General features: G+C 36.5%; 1 protein-coding gene across 2 annotated transcripts in view; it reads left to right on the forward strand.

Moving 5' to 3' along the window:
• alcamb (activated leukocyte cell adhesion molecule b) overlaps positions 1-17,115 on the forward strand; it is a 20,998-nt gene continuing 3,883 nt past the window's right edge. The window contains exons 1-11 of one of the 2 annotated variants that reach the window (XM_079886127.1): positions 1-254; positions 13,070-13,167; positions 13,507-13,708; positions 13,831-13,895; positions 14,069-14,156; positions 14,481-14,654; positions 15,208-15,332; positions 15,511-15,643; positions 15,748-15,860; positions 15,990-16,116; positions 16,969-17,078. In XM_079886127.1, the coding sequence (XP_079742253.1) occupies positions 200-254; positions 13,070-13,167; positions 13,507-13,708; positions 13,831-13,895; positions 14,069-14,156; positions 14,481-14,654; positions 15,208-15,332; positions 15,511-15,643; positions 15,748-15,860; positions 15,990-16,116; positions 16,969-17,078 (1,290 nt within the window). In that variant the 5' untranslated portion in view covers positions 1-199. The remainder of the gene's footprint in view (positions 255-13,069; positions 13,168-13,506; positions 13,709-13,830; positions 13,896-14,068; positions 14,157-14,480; positions 14,655-15,207; positions 15,333-15,510; positions 15,644-15,747; positions 15,861-15,989; positions 16,117-16,968; positions 17,079-17,115) is intronic. The other variant, XM_079886128.1, reaches the window with a different exon arrangement.

A 17,115-nucleotide genomic window follows, 5' to 3' on the forward strand; every position in this document is an offset into this window, starting at 1 on the left:
GCTTGAGGAGAGACCTATAACCGCCCATCACATCTTCAACAGATGAGACACGTGGGGAACAACCTCAAAGTTTGAATTTTACTGACGTAGCCTACGCTGCCTATACTGTAATTTCCACATCATTTTCCAGCAAGGACGCTCTAACGCAAGGATATTATTTCTCAAGATTAAGTGCAACACAGTCCCAGACTGCCGAAAGATGCACTGTACCGCCTTTTTAACGTGTCTGCTCACCGTATGCCTGATAAATCAAGGTAATTCATTTGTACATATATTTATTTTATTCAAATTTTAGAACGTTCGCAAACGTAATTTTAGACGAGATGGACAAATGAAAGAAATGAGCAGTTTTACTTTTAAGATTATTTGTAAGAGCTTAGAGAATGATCGCACCACGTTATGAAATTATACCACGTCCTTTTTAAGAGAAAACGCGCGCGTCAGTTTCACTTGGAATTCTTTCCAAAGCTTTGATGAAACTATTATTTACTACCATATCAGCAACATAATATCAATTCATTTCTATGGTCTTCTCCGTATAAAAGTTACATTTATTTCGATACACGCTTTTTGTCCCGCCCCCCACCTTTTGCTACTTTTTGCTTGCACCTGTTTCGCTTATGGAAAAAAAAAACTGTCGGATATTACGCGGTGCAAGTTAAACCTTTATCGGTAGTTAAAATCCGTTAATAATTAATTTAAGCCTATATCTAAGTGTGTCTGTGTATGTTTAATTTTCGTGTGTCTCTGTCGCGTGTTTAAATGCTGGGGCAATGGTTTTCATAACGCATGTTGTCGTATAGTGCAGTAGCCTAGCATATTCAGGTAATGAAATAAAGGATACAAAACAAAGGCTCGTCAACATATGTTGTTGTTAATCACCTGTGTGTATGTCAGTGCAACTTTATAGAGACTCATTCGCCTTTTGGGCTGGAAAACCAAAAGTATAATGATAGTGTGTCATGTGCTGAAAGATTGTTGGGTTGGAAGACAAACCTAAACGTTGAGTGAGTTGTGTCGGTTTTGTCCTTAGTTGTAAGAGAGAGAGGAAAAAAAGTAATTCTGTAAACCAGTACTGGATAAGTTGGACTTTACTAATTAAAAGTAGTGGTTAATTATACGTCGAATACAATTAGTTGTTAAACAGATTCTTACTAATTTTCTTCCCAGAGGAAAATTTGTCACGATTTGGTGACATGTGTCTGTTTGAGTCATTCTTAGTAGTCAGTGTTATTTTATTTTCACCCGTGACTGTTTGAGTCATTCTTAGTAGCCTAGTCAGTGTTATTTCATTTACACCCGTGACTGTTTGTCTACTAGATTGACCAAACTGAGTTTACAACCAGTAGTTTAGTGCAGCATCTGTTTTTTGTTCTCTCTCTCCACCCCTCCCCCACAACCCCCCTCAAAACACACCATCTGCAATGTCACACCCTGTGTTTCTAATTTAGCTGTGGGTTTCTGTCAGTTTGCTGCAAAAATCTCACCTTTTTTACCTAAGAAATATGCCCTTCAGTGATAAACTTTGCTTTTAAGACAAATATTGTTGAAAATGCAGTACTGAGGTTTCCGAGTTCAGACTTATTTTTGGTGAGAAATTGTCTTCAAGCAACTTTGCTTTTTTGTATTGCAGAGCTAATTAGCATATTCTCAGTATCTTTATGGGCATATGTTGAATGGAAGTTTAATTCTAATTCTGATTTCAGTAAATTTAGACTATTTAAAGAATTTTATTTAATATGAGACTTTTTTGAATCTTTTATTCAAAGGTGAATCAGCCGCTTAGAGTTACCCGTCTGCAATATTGCACCATCAAATATTGCTCCGTTTTATTGTCCCATTATAAAAGAAAGCAAATATAGTGCATCAAAGGGCTGTTTACTTTGTTTAGAGGTCCTCTGTGCAATTTATAGGGCTTGTCCATTCATGCATTTATTAATATGCTTCCCTCAGTGAAAGTACTACTGTGGAAATACTATTGTCATCCTCTAGCTTGTACTCTTTTTACTGCAGAAGTACCTCTTTTTCATAGTGGCCTTCATAGGAACCAGTTTATCTGTCATCAGGCAAGACAAGGGAGCAATTGTCCAGTCAAAAGAGAGGAGACACATTGTTTTACAACAGGATAGGCGTGTGTGTGCTTAACAGTGGCACTCTTGACTTGCAGAAATGCGTCCATTGAGATGCATGAAGTCCCCCATGGTTCTCTGTAACCTCCATTGCACTTTCTTGGATCTACCCTGAATTTCGGGACAAAAAGTCAGGTTGTTTCACTCTTGTTATTCGGCTTCGCCAAGACCTCCTTCGAACCCCTGCTGACTATATTGTCCGGCAGGTTTTTTTAACTAATGCGTGTACGATCGTGACATCTCCCACAGACTCTTCTCCATTTGTAATTAAATTCAACTGTATACTCCCCACCGACAAGCCGTTATCTCACCCAGCTCCTTTACATGCACTTCTGTTGAAAAAGACATTGGGTTACATATGAATTACTGCAGTGCATACTTCTGTTCTCTTCATGCATTTCAAAAGCACCACTGAGACTGAAGTATTAAACTGTATGTATTACAATAGATGTTTGTTAAAGGGATAGTTCACCCAAAAATGAAAATCGTCATTTACTCACCCTCAAGTTGTTCCAAACCTTTATGAGTTTCTTTCTTCCACTGGACACAAACAAATATATTTTAAGGAATGTTGGTAACCAGACAGTTGATGGCACTCATTGACTTCCATAGTATTTTTTTCCTACTATGGAAGTCAATGAGGTCCATCAACTGTTTGACAACCAACATTCTTTAAAATATCTTCTTTGTGTTCAACAGAAGAAAGAAACTCATACATGTTTGGAACAACATGAGGGTAAGTTAATGATGACAATTTTCATTTTTGGGAGAACTATCCCTTTAACCCCATTGAGGTCTAGGCAAATGTATTTGGTTTGCAAATACTCGTGTCTGTCTTTAACCTGAAAACTTCTAATATTTTTGACTTCAGGTAATTTTGTAAGATAACTCTTTTTTTGTAGTTTTTTCACAGTAGCAGCTGGGAGGAAGCATCTGTACTTTATATGTTCATTTGAGAGCTCTTAATCCTGTACTGTTTGCGCCGGGATTCAGGAAATGAAACCACCATTACAATAAAGCCGCCTACCCCTCCTTTCCCGCCTTCTCTCTCCCCCCACCTCTGTCTCTCTCTTTATCTCGGGTAAGGTGAAGCCAGAGGCAGAATTCGAAATCATTTTTACTCCTGCCCCTTCACTTCTGCTTGTTTCCTCATGCATCACGTTTCCTTCTTAAGAATAACCTGACAGAATATTCTGTTGTTTTAAAATGTTTACTTTTATTTGCATACTGCAGAAGTGCTGTCATAATCTCATTGGTTTCCGCCATAGGATCTATCTTTTTTTGGTTGCATTTCTCATCAGAGCTGTTAGCGTTAAATGCAATGATTGATTTAGTTTGACTGATACTGATATTTGATTGATACTGGAAAAATCTGGCTAATAATCAGTTAATCATGCAATAGTTTTTAAAACAATACTGTGAATGAAAACTTTGCCCTTAATGTAAAATAGTGCTGAACCTAACATTGACTTAACAATGAGAATGCTTTGTATTTATGAAATATATATGCTACTGACACGCTGATTATTTTATTGTTGTATGAAATGTATAAATAATTTACAATGAAAAGAGAGGAAAAACGAGACAATTACGAATACTGCTAATCAACGTATAAATTAGTGGTGTGTGCATCTTCTGAAGCATGTGATCAGATGTGCTCAGGTAGCATTTTCTTTTTATTTTAGTAAACCTATTAAACATATGTTTTGGTTAAAAACTGATCCGAAACGCAACTAACTGTGCTGGTTAATCTTTAAAGGTGTGGCCACATTTACCATTGTTTGGTGAATTTGGTGAAGGAAAAATCCAGTCATTTCCATGCAATCAGGAATTTTGCGTGCAGGGAAAATGGTTCCCCTCTTAGATTTTGCAACTGGTTCAAGTTTGTCTCATGGATTTGCCTTGTTGACCAACAGAAAGCTGCTTGGTTTGAAAGTGACGTCTGTGTTAGCTGTGCTTAATATAATATATTAAGCACATATATATAATATATTAAAATATTATTATATTATTGCTAAGCTTTTGATAATGGACCTGTTTTCTTATGAAAATTCACCGAAATTTTGCTTATGTGACCACACCTTAAAACTTATCAGTCAACCTCTACTTTGATTCTTTGAAAGTATTGGTCAGATCAAGTTCTGGTACTACTGTAAAATTAGAGAAATCTTAGGAGGAGCCCTGAGAAGATCCTATCTCAGTAAAATAGGGCTATCTCAAGCCAGGTTTTCAGAGCTGCTTTAAACAACTAGACATGGGTGCTATGTTTTGCAGCAGTAGGCTTTATTAAACCATGATAGGCTAGCTTAGTGATGTCATAGATATGTTTAAGTGGTTAGCCAAAGTGTGGGTCTCGTTTTAGCTTCCTTAGCTGAATGTTTTGATGGTTGGTCTTCAATAATGAACATTACCCCAGCTCGTTTACCTCACGTACAAACATACTATGCATTTTTATATACTTTAGGTTATGACTGTCTCCTGATGAATATTCTAACACCAGCATTTTACATCCTGTTTAAAAACTGACATAATATGTCAAGTATTTACAAAGTTTATGTTCATATTCACAAATGTGATGTTGAGTTCTTGTAGAAAACACAGTAGTACAACTCTATTTAGCATGTTGTTGCATATAAGTGCAGATTGTGTGCACTTAGATTCTGTTTCTGGTTGCCAAATTCAGTGATCGCCCGCCCTTAACATTTATGGCCCTTCTCATCTGTGCGATTGGCCTGTTTCTTATCAAGCTGGCAATTTGAATATTTGAATACTGATACAGTAAGGGTGAGTTCACGCAAACATTAAAAGCTTGTCATCAATTACTCACCCTCACGTCATTCCAAACCCACAAGACTTTTGTTCAAATACAAATAAAGAGAGAGCTTTCTGTCCCTCCATTGATATTCCACACAACTACCTCTTTGTCGCTTCAAAAGATTCATAAAACGAATCCATATGCATTGTGCGGTTTAGTCTACATTTTCTGAAGAGACACAATCACTATATATGATGAACAGATTGAATTTAGGCTTTTATTCACATATGAACATGAGGGCGAGTATTTGATGATGATGAGGATATTTAAAACATTGTTTTACATTCCCACCTAAGCTGCTTTAATGATTCATGATTCCAGTAAATGATTCACTGGTCCATGCTATTCCAAATAATAAGACTGTTTGTCTTTGTAATCTTTAAACAAAATGTAGCTAACTTGCTCTTCCACTGAAACGACTTCACATTTCTGCTGATGTCACAGATTTTGTGGACTGTTGGAAATATTCATCAGATTATATGCAGAAGATTCTGATTCCTGAATCTCAGCACTTTCTGATTCCCGAATCTGAGCAGAAGCCGATTAATCCCGGATCTAAACCGTTTAGATCAGATTACGGAAGTAAAGCTGGTTGCAAAAAGCAATCACATTGAATTTAAAAACAAACATCTTTCAGTTCAAAAGTCGGCGTTTAATGACCCACTATAATGTGGTGCGGGTTAGCGCATACTGATAGTAAAAAGGCAGACGTTCCGATTGTTTCTTTGGAAATGTTTCCTTTTTTTCAGCACTTTTGGCCTCTTTCCAATAATCCTTTGATATTATAACTTTGAAGATTCTTTTTTTCAGAAAAGAATAAACATTTCTTTAGTGGGAACTTTGATGTTGTCTGCTTTTGAGCTGGCATGCCTGCACAGGTAGTGAACAACAGCCGCACCTGTCCCAGATGTCTGTGCGCTCTGTCAACATGAGAGCTATACCTAGTGGCCTTCCAAAATGGCACAGATTTCTAGTGTTCTCAACAAACGCAATTTATATGTAATATACTAATTCTAGTGGCATCAAAGAGCATTGGAGTATACATTTGCTCTAAAAAATTGTTGTATCCAATAGGAAGGCTTTATATTGAGGTGCGTCATGGTTGTGACCGCTTCCTTAAAATGATTGGAATTGAATCCATGTCATGCACTTAAAGAGGTGGGAATAGATTGAAACGTCTTTTACAATGTGAGACTTTTCGGATTTATACAGTTAAGGGTACTAAGTTACCTGGAGTTAATGATTTTTTACATTTATTTATTATTATTGTGACTGGAAATTGTGTGGGAGTTGGTTGGTTATATCTACTTTTACTTGTGGCTTACACTTCCTGGATGTGGGTCAGTTGAACTGTTGAAGCTATACATTTACATTGATGATTATGATGATTTGCATTCTAAAAATCATCTAAAAAAGGTATTTTCTTTTTTAGCAGCTATTAGGATCATGTCTTCTCGAATATATGTAGAGAGAAAAGGTCTCTGCTCTGGTAGTTCATCAATAAATACCAATTTTCAATCCAAGTTATGGTTTAAAAATAACTTTCAAAAGTCTGCAGTGTATATACTGCATTTAAGCTGTTTTCTAGGTAGCTTTCTGCAGATGTAGACCCTTAGGCTACAGGAATAATGGAGGAGGAGACAGTTAAGGACCTTCGTGACCTTTTTTACAAACCTGGCCAGTCCCTGAACTACACAGGAATGTGAAAAAGATCTGATTTGTTGTATCACAGCATCATAGTGGAGGAAAAAAAAAGAAAGAACAGTCTCATTAGTAGTGACATACTATCACGTCAGAAACTTTTAAACCTAACATAATTCCTGAGAGTTAATCACTCAGACAGAAAAGGCCTTGAGCTAGTACTCCCTAAGTTCCGCTGTCTATTTTTTGTTGTTTCACTCCCTGCAGAAAGGAGTTCACAGTTGCACAGCACACACCCACCAGCCATGCTTTCTGAAATCAATATTTGCTCTACTTTTGTTTAAACGGGTATAAAGGGGGTCTATATATAGAGCCAGTGCTTGAAGTGGGGAACAAAAGTGCCAGTACTCCTGAGGGGGGTGGGTTGTTGGTGAGGTCGTTCCCCCTCAGTGTACCCCCCCCCCCCCCCCCCCCCCCCTCAGTTGCAAGGGCATATTTTTTGGTTTGAACATTGTGGGGGTTGAAGTGTGAACAGTTTAACGGGGTCCCAGGGCATAATCCCTCGTGATGTTTATTTATTTGTTTTATGTATTTTTGCAAAATGGCCTTTTGTGGTGTCATCCACACACATGCAAAGTTGGTTGGTATGAAGTAATAACCTTAACTATCACTTGTTTACAAAGTGCCATGTAAAGTCAAACTTACTTAAAATCTTTACTTAAAATTTTGTTATTCTGAAAATTTCATTTCCTGTTATCTCTTGGAACATCTGAAAGCCAGGGTTTTCCTAATATCTGTCATTATTAGCTGAATACATTTTATACAACTGTTTAGTCAATAATTCAAGAAGGTCCAGACTTTAAAGCTCATCTAACTTGTATTTGGCTTTGTAAAAAAGTAACATAGTTCTTGTAATTGTTTAACTATAGAATTTGTTACAATAATGATATAATTACAGGTAAGGCCATTGATGGCTCCTCATCAAGCAAGCTTCCCATGCTTAGACCAATGTTAACTTTGTTCTTTCTTTTTTTATCTGTAGTATTTATGAAAAATAGCAACCCATTTAGAAACTATAGCTACAACCTGCCACAGTTGTAATATAAATCTTTAGTGAAAAATCTATTCACTTAAAGTCCCCCTGTGGTGAAAATCAAGCTTTTAATGTGTTTTATGTCTATGTGGTGTTTTTAATAAGTCAACACCATTGCTGTCTCAAAAACACGGTTTGAAATCGCTGGTGTTTCTGACGTCACAAACTACCTTGTAACCAATCACGTCAACGAGTGGATCTCTGAGCTTGTGTGAGTGAGTGGGGGCGGGGCTAATTTGCATATTCATAGAACCACGTATACTAAATGAGACAAGGGTGTAGAGCTATTTTAAGGCACGAATAAACATTTTTTTCAAGGAACAAACGTTTAAATGTCATTTTGATGATCAAAGATGAGTTTTAAGGCATACAATTATTGACTACAGGGGGACTTTAACAGATTATCTATTAAAAATTCTACAAGTTAGTCAAAATGTACCGCAATAAATACAACAGAATGTGATAAATTCTAGTAAGGGTGGTCATGAGGAGTTAAAGCTTTAGAATTTGTTGGTGCAAGATAATATTTTCTCCTCTTTTCATCAGTCTTGTTAGTTTATGTGGCTGTTTTAGATCATATTTGACTTTCTCCATACGTTTTAATGTGCTAAATTCTCAATAGAATCATCATTGCGATAGGAACAGCTTGAGCAGATCTTATCACACTTTTGGAACGCCCCTACGGTGATTTGCGCGCCACTCACGCAAAATTAAACAATTGGGCTTCAGTTATATTGGGCAGATAATTGGTCAGTTTAGGTCGTACAGCCTACAAAAGCTCAGAATGCGCGATGTATATGGTTAATTAATATTTCTATGTTTCGATGTGGGCGGTCAGAGTACAGACAGCAATGCCGGTAAGCAAGATAAAGTGAGGGTACACTACAGATTAAAATATTGGAGTTTTGCGTACCGCCCCATCTCAAGCACTGTATAGGATTGAATTGTTGTGGGCCCTCTCACAACTTGAGAGCCAGCCCTTTTAGAGCCCAGAGAAAGAGCTCATTTAACTCTCAATGCAAGCTCGCTGACCTCTGTGTTTTGGCACCAAATTTGATTGGTATTTCAGTGGCTGCAAGCAAATGCTGATGTTGTGAACACAAGGGCCCCTCCAGGATCTTGTGGAATGCAAATGCCTGTAGCCTTGAGGCATCAGGGAGCAGGGAGACTGGTTTAGGAAGAGATAAAGGTGCTCTCTCTGTCTATGCAAAAATACGAGACAACCTTGCTGTCTTGTGAAATGCTTTTGAAATATGTTTAACTGAACACCTTTGATGTTAGGGAATGTTGTTAATCAAAGACCACACGAAAACTTCTGAGTCTAATTGCTCGAACATAAATTTGTGAAGATTTGAAGTCAAGACTGACTGACTCAACGTGCTCATTAGTTGTGTCTCATAAGTGTCTGTTAATTTTATACTGCGTGCCATCATGTCTAAGTATGTTCATACCTTGGTTAACTGATAACCTGGATGATCTTAGAAACTTGCTGTTTTGACCTTAATTTCTCAAATGCTACCAGGATCTCATAACTTACCTGATATAATCAGGTCAATGACATGAGACATGACATCTTAATTGTTATCTAATAATTTATTACAAAATACATTAAAATGCAATTCACATATCTTCTATCATAAGAATGTTTTTAATTTCTAAATTAAATAAATCTTGATATTTTTTTAGGCCCGTAAAATGTCGAAATATTTTGATCTAATCATAATGAAGAAGCCACATTAAAAGAATGCACTTCTTGAAAAGGAAACCTTAAGTACATTATCATCATATTTGATCTTCTTTCTTAAAATTCATGTAACAAAACAAATTTTCAAATATTAATTCCCTCATGGCGGTGAGTCATGGTCTCTAAGTCTCTTGAAATATCAGTTAATTGTATCTTTTTATGATGAGGCAAAGTTAGTTCTGATCATCATTTGGTGCAACTTTTCATTTTTGTATATTTATCAATATCAGTTAATAATTTAAGATATTTCTAGCAAAACTTTCAATAAATTGAAAGTTTTCTTGAAAATGGTGTGCACGTTTTTTTTAAACAAACTTGAATACAAAGACTTTGTTTTTAATAAATCTGCACGTTTTAACAAAATTTTTAAAGATTTTTCCTTTTCTTTATCATCGCTCTAAACATGCTGGGTTGTTTCAACCCATGTTTGGGTAAAATATGGACAAAAACACCCATTGGGTTTAAAAATTAAACCAATGGTTGGGTTTGTGAAATTCTGACCCAAACATAGGTTGAAACAACCCAGCAATTTTTTTAGAGCTTTGAATTTAAGATAAGATAAGATTCTGCAGCGGAAGCAGATTGAACAGTCTTGTCATAATAACCTTGAACTAGTAAATTGCTTTTGGGGTTAATGGACCTCTATGGAAGCTGCATGACTGTATTTTGTTAATAGTTCGCTATTTAGTTTAATAGCTGCTCACGAATGGGGGGCTGTCGGTGAATCCTCTGGGTCACTATTGAATCTGCCATGATCTACTGTCAGACACAGACATTCTTTAAGTTCCCCGGGGGCCCCTGCTATCAAATACATAATTTAGAACTTAATGGATGTGATTTCTGAGTGCACTTATCACTTATGAGTCCAACCTGCTTGATGAGTTTTGTTTTGAGAGCCATTTCAGGCCCGTCGTAGACGTAATTTATGGCATTTTCAAGGAAGCCTAATGGCTCTTGTATGTTGGAGTGAGTAAAGAAGGACATTTGGTGTAACAAGACAGACTCCAAATCAATTCCCGGGTCGTCTGTGTCTCCTGGATATTCACCATGGTGGCGGGGCTGTTCTTGGCAACAATGGACACATGATCTCTTAACTGACTCATCCTCAGGTTAATGGTTTACGAACATCCTCTTGGCCTGTGAGAGCCATTATATTTCTTTGAGCCTTATATGGCATTCAATTTGAGTGCTAAAATTAATTAATTGTTGATTTTATTGAAATATGTCCACAATTTTTATTTAAACATTTAATGTTTCTTTAGTTATAAACATAGTATAATTTCTTTAATGTATTAAATAAGGTCCACAAGTCTGAATTGTGAAACCACAAAATTATTATATTGTTAATTAATTTTTTATTTTTTTTGACATTTTTCTGATTTTAATAGATGTTTTCCATCAAGAGATTTTCAGCAACATAGAGTTTTAACAACAGGTGCATGGAGAAGCTCCTGCTGTAGCACCTGTTCATGAAACAAAGAGCAGAGGGACGAGGGGGTTGGGAGGCCTGTGCCATTTGTTTACTTCACCTGGTGCTGGTTTTGTAGCAATTTGACACTCAATCCTTTGCTTTTTTAGTGTGTCAGCCAGCATCCATTTGCTTTATGCTACTTCTACTTAATGCTCCAGTTTCACCCCAAGTCAACATATAAGTCATGCTAAAAAAACAGACAGCTGTTTGATTGAAATCTAATGGTATAGATCCAGATTGTCCATTCCAGGTCTTACAAATTTATTTTTACAGTTAAGGTCTTAATCACAAAAACAAACCTGGCAGGTTTGTCATCAGGGTCTTGTATGATCCTGAAGGGGTTTATTTTTTTAGCACTGACCAGCTTTACTGTACATAGTAATTTATTTTGTGAGGGGAAAAGAGACTTCAGAGTGACACAGGAGTTGCCTGGGACAGTGGTGAAATTGTAGGGGCCATTATAAAAAATATTTAAAGCTGAACTGGAAAGTCACCCTATCTATCTTCTAAAATCTAAATGCATGTTATTGATTTATTGGGATCAATTCATCAGTGCATGTCTAATTTTCAAAACTGTTTTGACCTCGTAACATTTAATAAAAATGTCTGGATCTTCTGGACTTCTCTCTAGTGATGTACAAAGGACTTTTCCAATCATTAGTCCACTTAAACTCCACCCCTGCTGGATTGCATTGATCTGCCTTCACTTTTGAGTGCAACGCCCAATTCTCAAAATCCAGTCAACAGCCATTGCATAGGACCAAGTCCCTGTCCTACATTTTTTTTTTTTTCTATCACAATATTGAAGAAGTGATCTGTTGGTACTTGGGTTTCTTTGTGACTTTAAATACAGAAAGGCGCAATTGACCATTAGAATGATGTATTCCAAAAAGAATACTTGATCCATGTTCCTACCATGCATATTAACTTCCAGCCCATACGATACAAAGTGGATTAGTAGCATTAGAAATTATTAGAATGTACATCCTTGCTCTTGCAGGTCTTGTAAAAAACATGGCCAGGAACTGAATCTAGTTTTATGACATCTCCATACATCCGGACCACACTCCACTTAGCAGTAAGACAGAAATGTATCTTTGCATAACAATGAAGCTAATAACTGTGTGGCCACAGGCTGCAGTGAGGGCTTTGAGCACAATCTTTTCTCTCCCACTGGGTTCATCTGACTTTAATGAACCTGTACACTGTATGCTTTTTGTTTTTCCAGACACAAGATGGAAGTTTATATACAGAAAACTTGCTACAGAATAATTAACTTTTAACTTTTACAGTATATATGCAAATTCACGTCACAACAGCCACAGATTTCTGTTTGTAAATCCTAAATGAGTTGTGTGGAAGGTTCAGTCAAGCTTTACATTTCATGATGCATTTCAGTGGAATTTTGTCTGAAGGATGCGGTTCTGAGCCTCAATCTTATCTCATACTTTTATCAGGCCTTCTGTTGACAGTTATCCATCCCAACTGCTGAGGTCCTATTCTCAGAAGTGCAGTTGTGACACATCAAACCGGTTTTACTTGCTTTGGTGTTTGTCTAGAAATTGGATTCGAAGCTTTTTTCTAATTTGAATATTTAGTTTCAGGTGAATCTCATGTCAAATTAATGTGTACTGAAAACCCAAAGAGTCTGATTGAAATGGCCAACAGAAACGATCATTTTTCATTTAAAAAATGAGTAGCATAAAAGTGTTTTTTTTCCCCATAAAAACATCTATTAAAAATCTAGAGATAAAAATGTTTGAAACAAAGTTTGTTTTTCTGTTTTTGTTTTTACCTGCCGATATTTGCGTCATTAAATTGTTAAACAAAAGTTATTTTTTTAGTGACTGTTTATCAGAGAATAAGACTTCTCTCTTTCAGCAAAGACATCCTCTAAGCAAAAACTCTTTGAATATTCAAATCACCCAGGCAAATTGTAATATTTAAATAATATTAAAATATTGAGGATCAGAATAAAAAGCCACTGCAAACACCCTCTTGACCTAAAATCAAGCATATTAGTTGCAAAATACAAACCCATAACAATATGAGAATATCACTGTACATATGTCTATTTGATTAGGTTTACTTTAGACTTTGTGTGTTCCTTCATAGGATGTTTTCACAACGCATTGTATTCACTGTCAAACTTTTTTTTTGTAATTGTGCATTTTAGTGAGTGGCTTGGAAACTGTCACTGGAAAGTATGGAGACACTGTTGAAATCCCATGCAACAATGGCCGTGTCATGGAAGGGCTTGTTAAATGGAAATACGTAAGTTTGAGATTTACTTACTTATTTTTCTCTCATAAATTTTCAGTGTGTAATTTCTCTGGAACTTAAAAAATAAGTTTCCAAACTGGTATCCCAAATATTTCTATTGCCACTTCCCTCTCTATTATTGTTAAGACAAACTACTCCAATTCCTAGCAAAATGGCTTATCACAAGAAATCCCACCCCCCAATCAGTACAACTGTGGACAACTAATGATAGTGGCTAATTTGTTTTAAAAGCACTACAGAGCCGCAGTGTTTACACTTGAACATGAATGTCAATGTATGAATGGCGTAATTGTCGTTGTCTCTGTTAAACATGCTTTTTACATGCACTAGGACAATGGCAACATTCTGGTGAAAAATGTTGGTGAGAATGCCTCTATTTCAAACGATGCGAACTACAAGAACAGAGTCGGTATCAAACAAGATTTTGGCCTCATCATCAGAGAAGTGACCATGGCAGATCAGAAAACCTTCACCTGCATGGTGGCGGGGAAAGAAGACATTTTTGAGTACCCTGTTCAACTGGTCATTTACAGTAAGAATCGTACACAATAGAACATTTTCATATTTATAATGATAGAAGTTCTGATAACTAAGTGCTAATATTATTGAATGCATTTATGAACTACACTGTCTAACAGTTTCCTCTCTTTTCAGAGCTTCCATCACAACCTCAGATTTCAAACCAAACGACTGCGATGGCAGTTGGCAAACTAACTAAGGTATGTGTATATATTAGACACAACATGGTTCACTGAGCACTGAATGAAATATTTGCAGTGAATACAGCATGAATGTGATTTACTGTGCACTGGAAGTTTCACATAAATCCACATATAAGTCCTCTTAATATCCGCATTAATATTGTTTGGGGTGTTTATTTTTGTCTCATCAGTTAGCGCAGTGTCGTACTGAAAGTGCCAATCCAGCTGCCAACATCACATGGTTCAAGAACAAAACTCCACTTTTGTCTGATGGAGCAGGTAGAGTGAAATATGGTGAAAGTTGCAGTTCACCCAAATATTTGCCATCATTTCATTCCAAATCTGTGTGACAAATTAAATAAATAAAAAAGTGTTTCAATGCGGTTTCAACAATGGGTAATGATGCTTTCCAACTTTGAAAAAGAGGAAAAAGCACCATAAAACGATCATAAAAGTGGTTCTCCATTTGTGTGAAAGTCCAAAAATTTGTAAAAGCATAAGAGTTAGTTTCAAATTATTAAAGTGGTTACAGATTTTTTTATTCTAAGGTGCTATTTCTTTACATTTTATTTTTATTTTATTTTTTTTTTCATTTTTTTTCAGCCATTAAAATCAGTACAACTGTGGATGTTGATAAAGCAACGGGACTGTCTTCAACAAAATCTGACCTTGAGTATACAGCAGTGAAGGGAGACATTGGTGCCAGTTTCACCTGTCAGATTCAACACGTCCGGTCTGCTAACATGGATTCCTCCCCTCTTATCTTCACTGTGAACTGTTAGTATCTTTCTTATACTGCTTTCTTAAAGTATTTGGATAATATTATTCCTAGTTGTGCCTTTTTGGCAAGTTTTTAATCATAATGCTTCTACTTTCCTCTGTAATTCAGTTCCAAACAATCTCACTGAAAACAAATGCATTCAGAACTGAAGTGGTTAATTGTCTAATGTTGAGCATAATTCACAGAATTATTCAGAATAACCCTCTTTCCATTTGAAGTAGCCATGAAAAAGAGGCCTTATCAGAATCAAATGGCTTGTTGAATTTCGTCCAATAAGATATGTAATTTGGCCTTTCAGGAGCAGGCCGTTTAGATGTTGAATGGGGTTTTGTCTTGCCTCTGGCTATTATTGTGAAGGTACTAGTCCACTGCTAACTCTCAAATGCATTTCACACCATGAGAGCACTCCCAAAGCCTCAACTCTTGAGCTGAAGGGCCTCTTCTGGCTCATAAGGAGCTTTTCTGAAGTGCCCTTATCTGCATGGGCTCTGGCAGGGCTTTTCTGTGCTGTGCTGTCCTCCCTGATTTACACAAACCCTCTCTCCACAGACCCTACCGAGAAGGTCAGTCTTCAAGTGGTGTCCCAGGGTCCTTTTAAGGAAGGGGACAACGTGACCCTCAAATGCACTGCAGACGGAAACCCTCCACCTTCTAGCTACATCTTCTACATGAAGGTAAATCTTCTCAGATTTTTATTTATTTATTTATATTTATATAGCGGCTTTAACCAAAGCTCAAGGTTAACCAATTAACTCAAGGTGTTCACTTTGTTCGTTCCTTAGTCGTCAGTCAGGAAACGATGGCTGCGTTTCGACTCAAACTGCTGCTAAATCTGTCTTTCTTTATCTGTAGGGAGAGAAAAAGACAGTGGAGAACTCCAACACATACACCTTGACCAATGTCACCCGAAAAAGCACTGGAGACTACAAATGTTCTCTGGTGGACAGTGAGGATATGGCGGATTCTGTACTCATCACAGTTGAATGTAAGGAAATACTTCAGGATTCTTTCTTTTTTAATAATTGAGATATTTTGGATTGTTTTTCAAAGTAAAAAATGTGACTGTTTGCTCTGTCTTTTTTCCAAAAGATCTTGATGTGGTTCTTAGCACCACTGGTAAAATTCTCAAGGGACTTGGCGAGCGTTTTGAGATGACCCTAGACGTTAACGCTTCAGGAACACCACAAACATCTTGGAGAAAGGTAGAAAGTGAATATCTCTTTATAAAATATTGTCATTAAAAACTAGGGCATGCATGAGTACTCACCCCTATAAAAAATAAACCTTTTGATGATTTCTAGTCATTCATAAATGCTGAAACTTTTTTTTAGGGCAATGACAAGCTGGATAGCCAGCCCAAGTTTGACAAGTTGAAGTACTCCGACTCTGGTGTGTATGATTGTGTTGTTTCTATGGCTGGCCTCAAGAAGACACAAACATTTGAATTAATAGTTCAAGGTAAGATAAATATTTAATTTATAACTCACACAAAAAGCGCACACACCACTAATCTATATAAGTGGAGCGCACAAGCCTCCTCTCAGTCTCAAGCAGCTTGTGAGTCACAAATATCAAAATGAGTGGCTTACTGCGCTTAAACGGTCAAATACACACAAAATTATGTCAAAACGCCCATCTTGGCGAGTATTAAACAGTCAGTTTTGGAACCTAATTAGTTGAGAAAGATAAGCCAGTATATTGGATCCCATAAACTCTTAAAGTGACAGCGGTCTAATAAACCTGTTGCTGTCTGTCATGGTAATAAAAGAACAAAAGACAAAGAAAATCACTCTCTGCTCTTAACTAATTGTATGCATTAATCTGTATTTAATTTTTACAATTCCAGTGTTATTTTACATCGGATTACTTTAATTTCTTAATATTTCTTACCTGAATATACTGTATACCCACCTGAAAAACTAAAGCTGTATTTATTTCATATTTCTCTCTTTATTCTATTTAATTTATTTGTGCTGTAGTTTGAAATGTGTTTGTTCTTATTTTATTACTGTCTTTTTACTTGTTTTTTTTATGAAAATATTTTTTTTCACTGAAGAAAGACTTTTGTTTGTATATGCTGTCAATTATAGTTCTTTGAAAGAAAATCGGAATTGGCAGGTCACACTTAAAAAAATAAATTAAAAAAATCGGGATCGGACAAGAAATTTGCAGTCGGTGCATCTCTATTATAAAGTATGCATTTGCTTTAGCTGTTGACCACATTCCAAATGCATTGTAACCATTGTAAATCATAGAAATGCTTTTTTGGATGACCATTTTTGATAGCTGATGACATGAGTGTTTTTGCAGGTCCTCCAGTGATCAAGAAGCTTAGTGTTGGAGGTGTGAACAAGGTCCTCACTTGTGAGGCTGAAGGCTTTCCAAAACCCACAGTACAGTGGAGTGTCAATGGCACAGATGTAAGTCTGAACTATCTGACACTTCATTTTTGTTATG

This window comes from Squalius cephalus (genome assembly GCF_949319135.1).
Source record: "Squalius cephalus genome assembly, chromosome: 11".
Lineage (NCBI taxonomy): Eukaryota > Metazoa > Chordata > Actinopteri > Cypriniformes > Leuciscidae > Squalius > Squalius cephalus.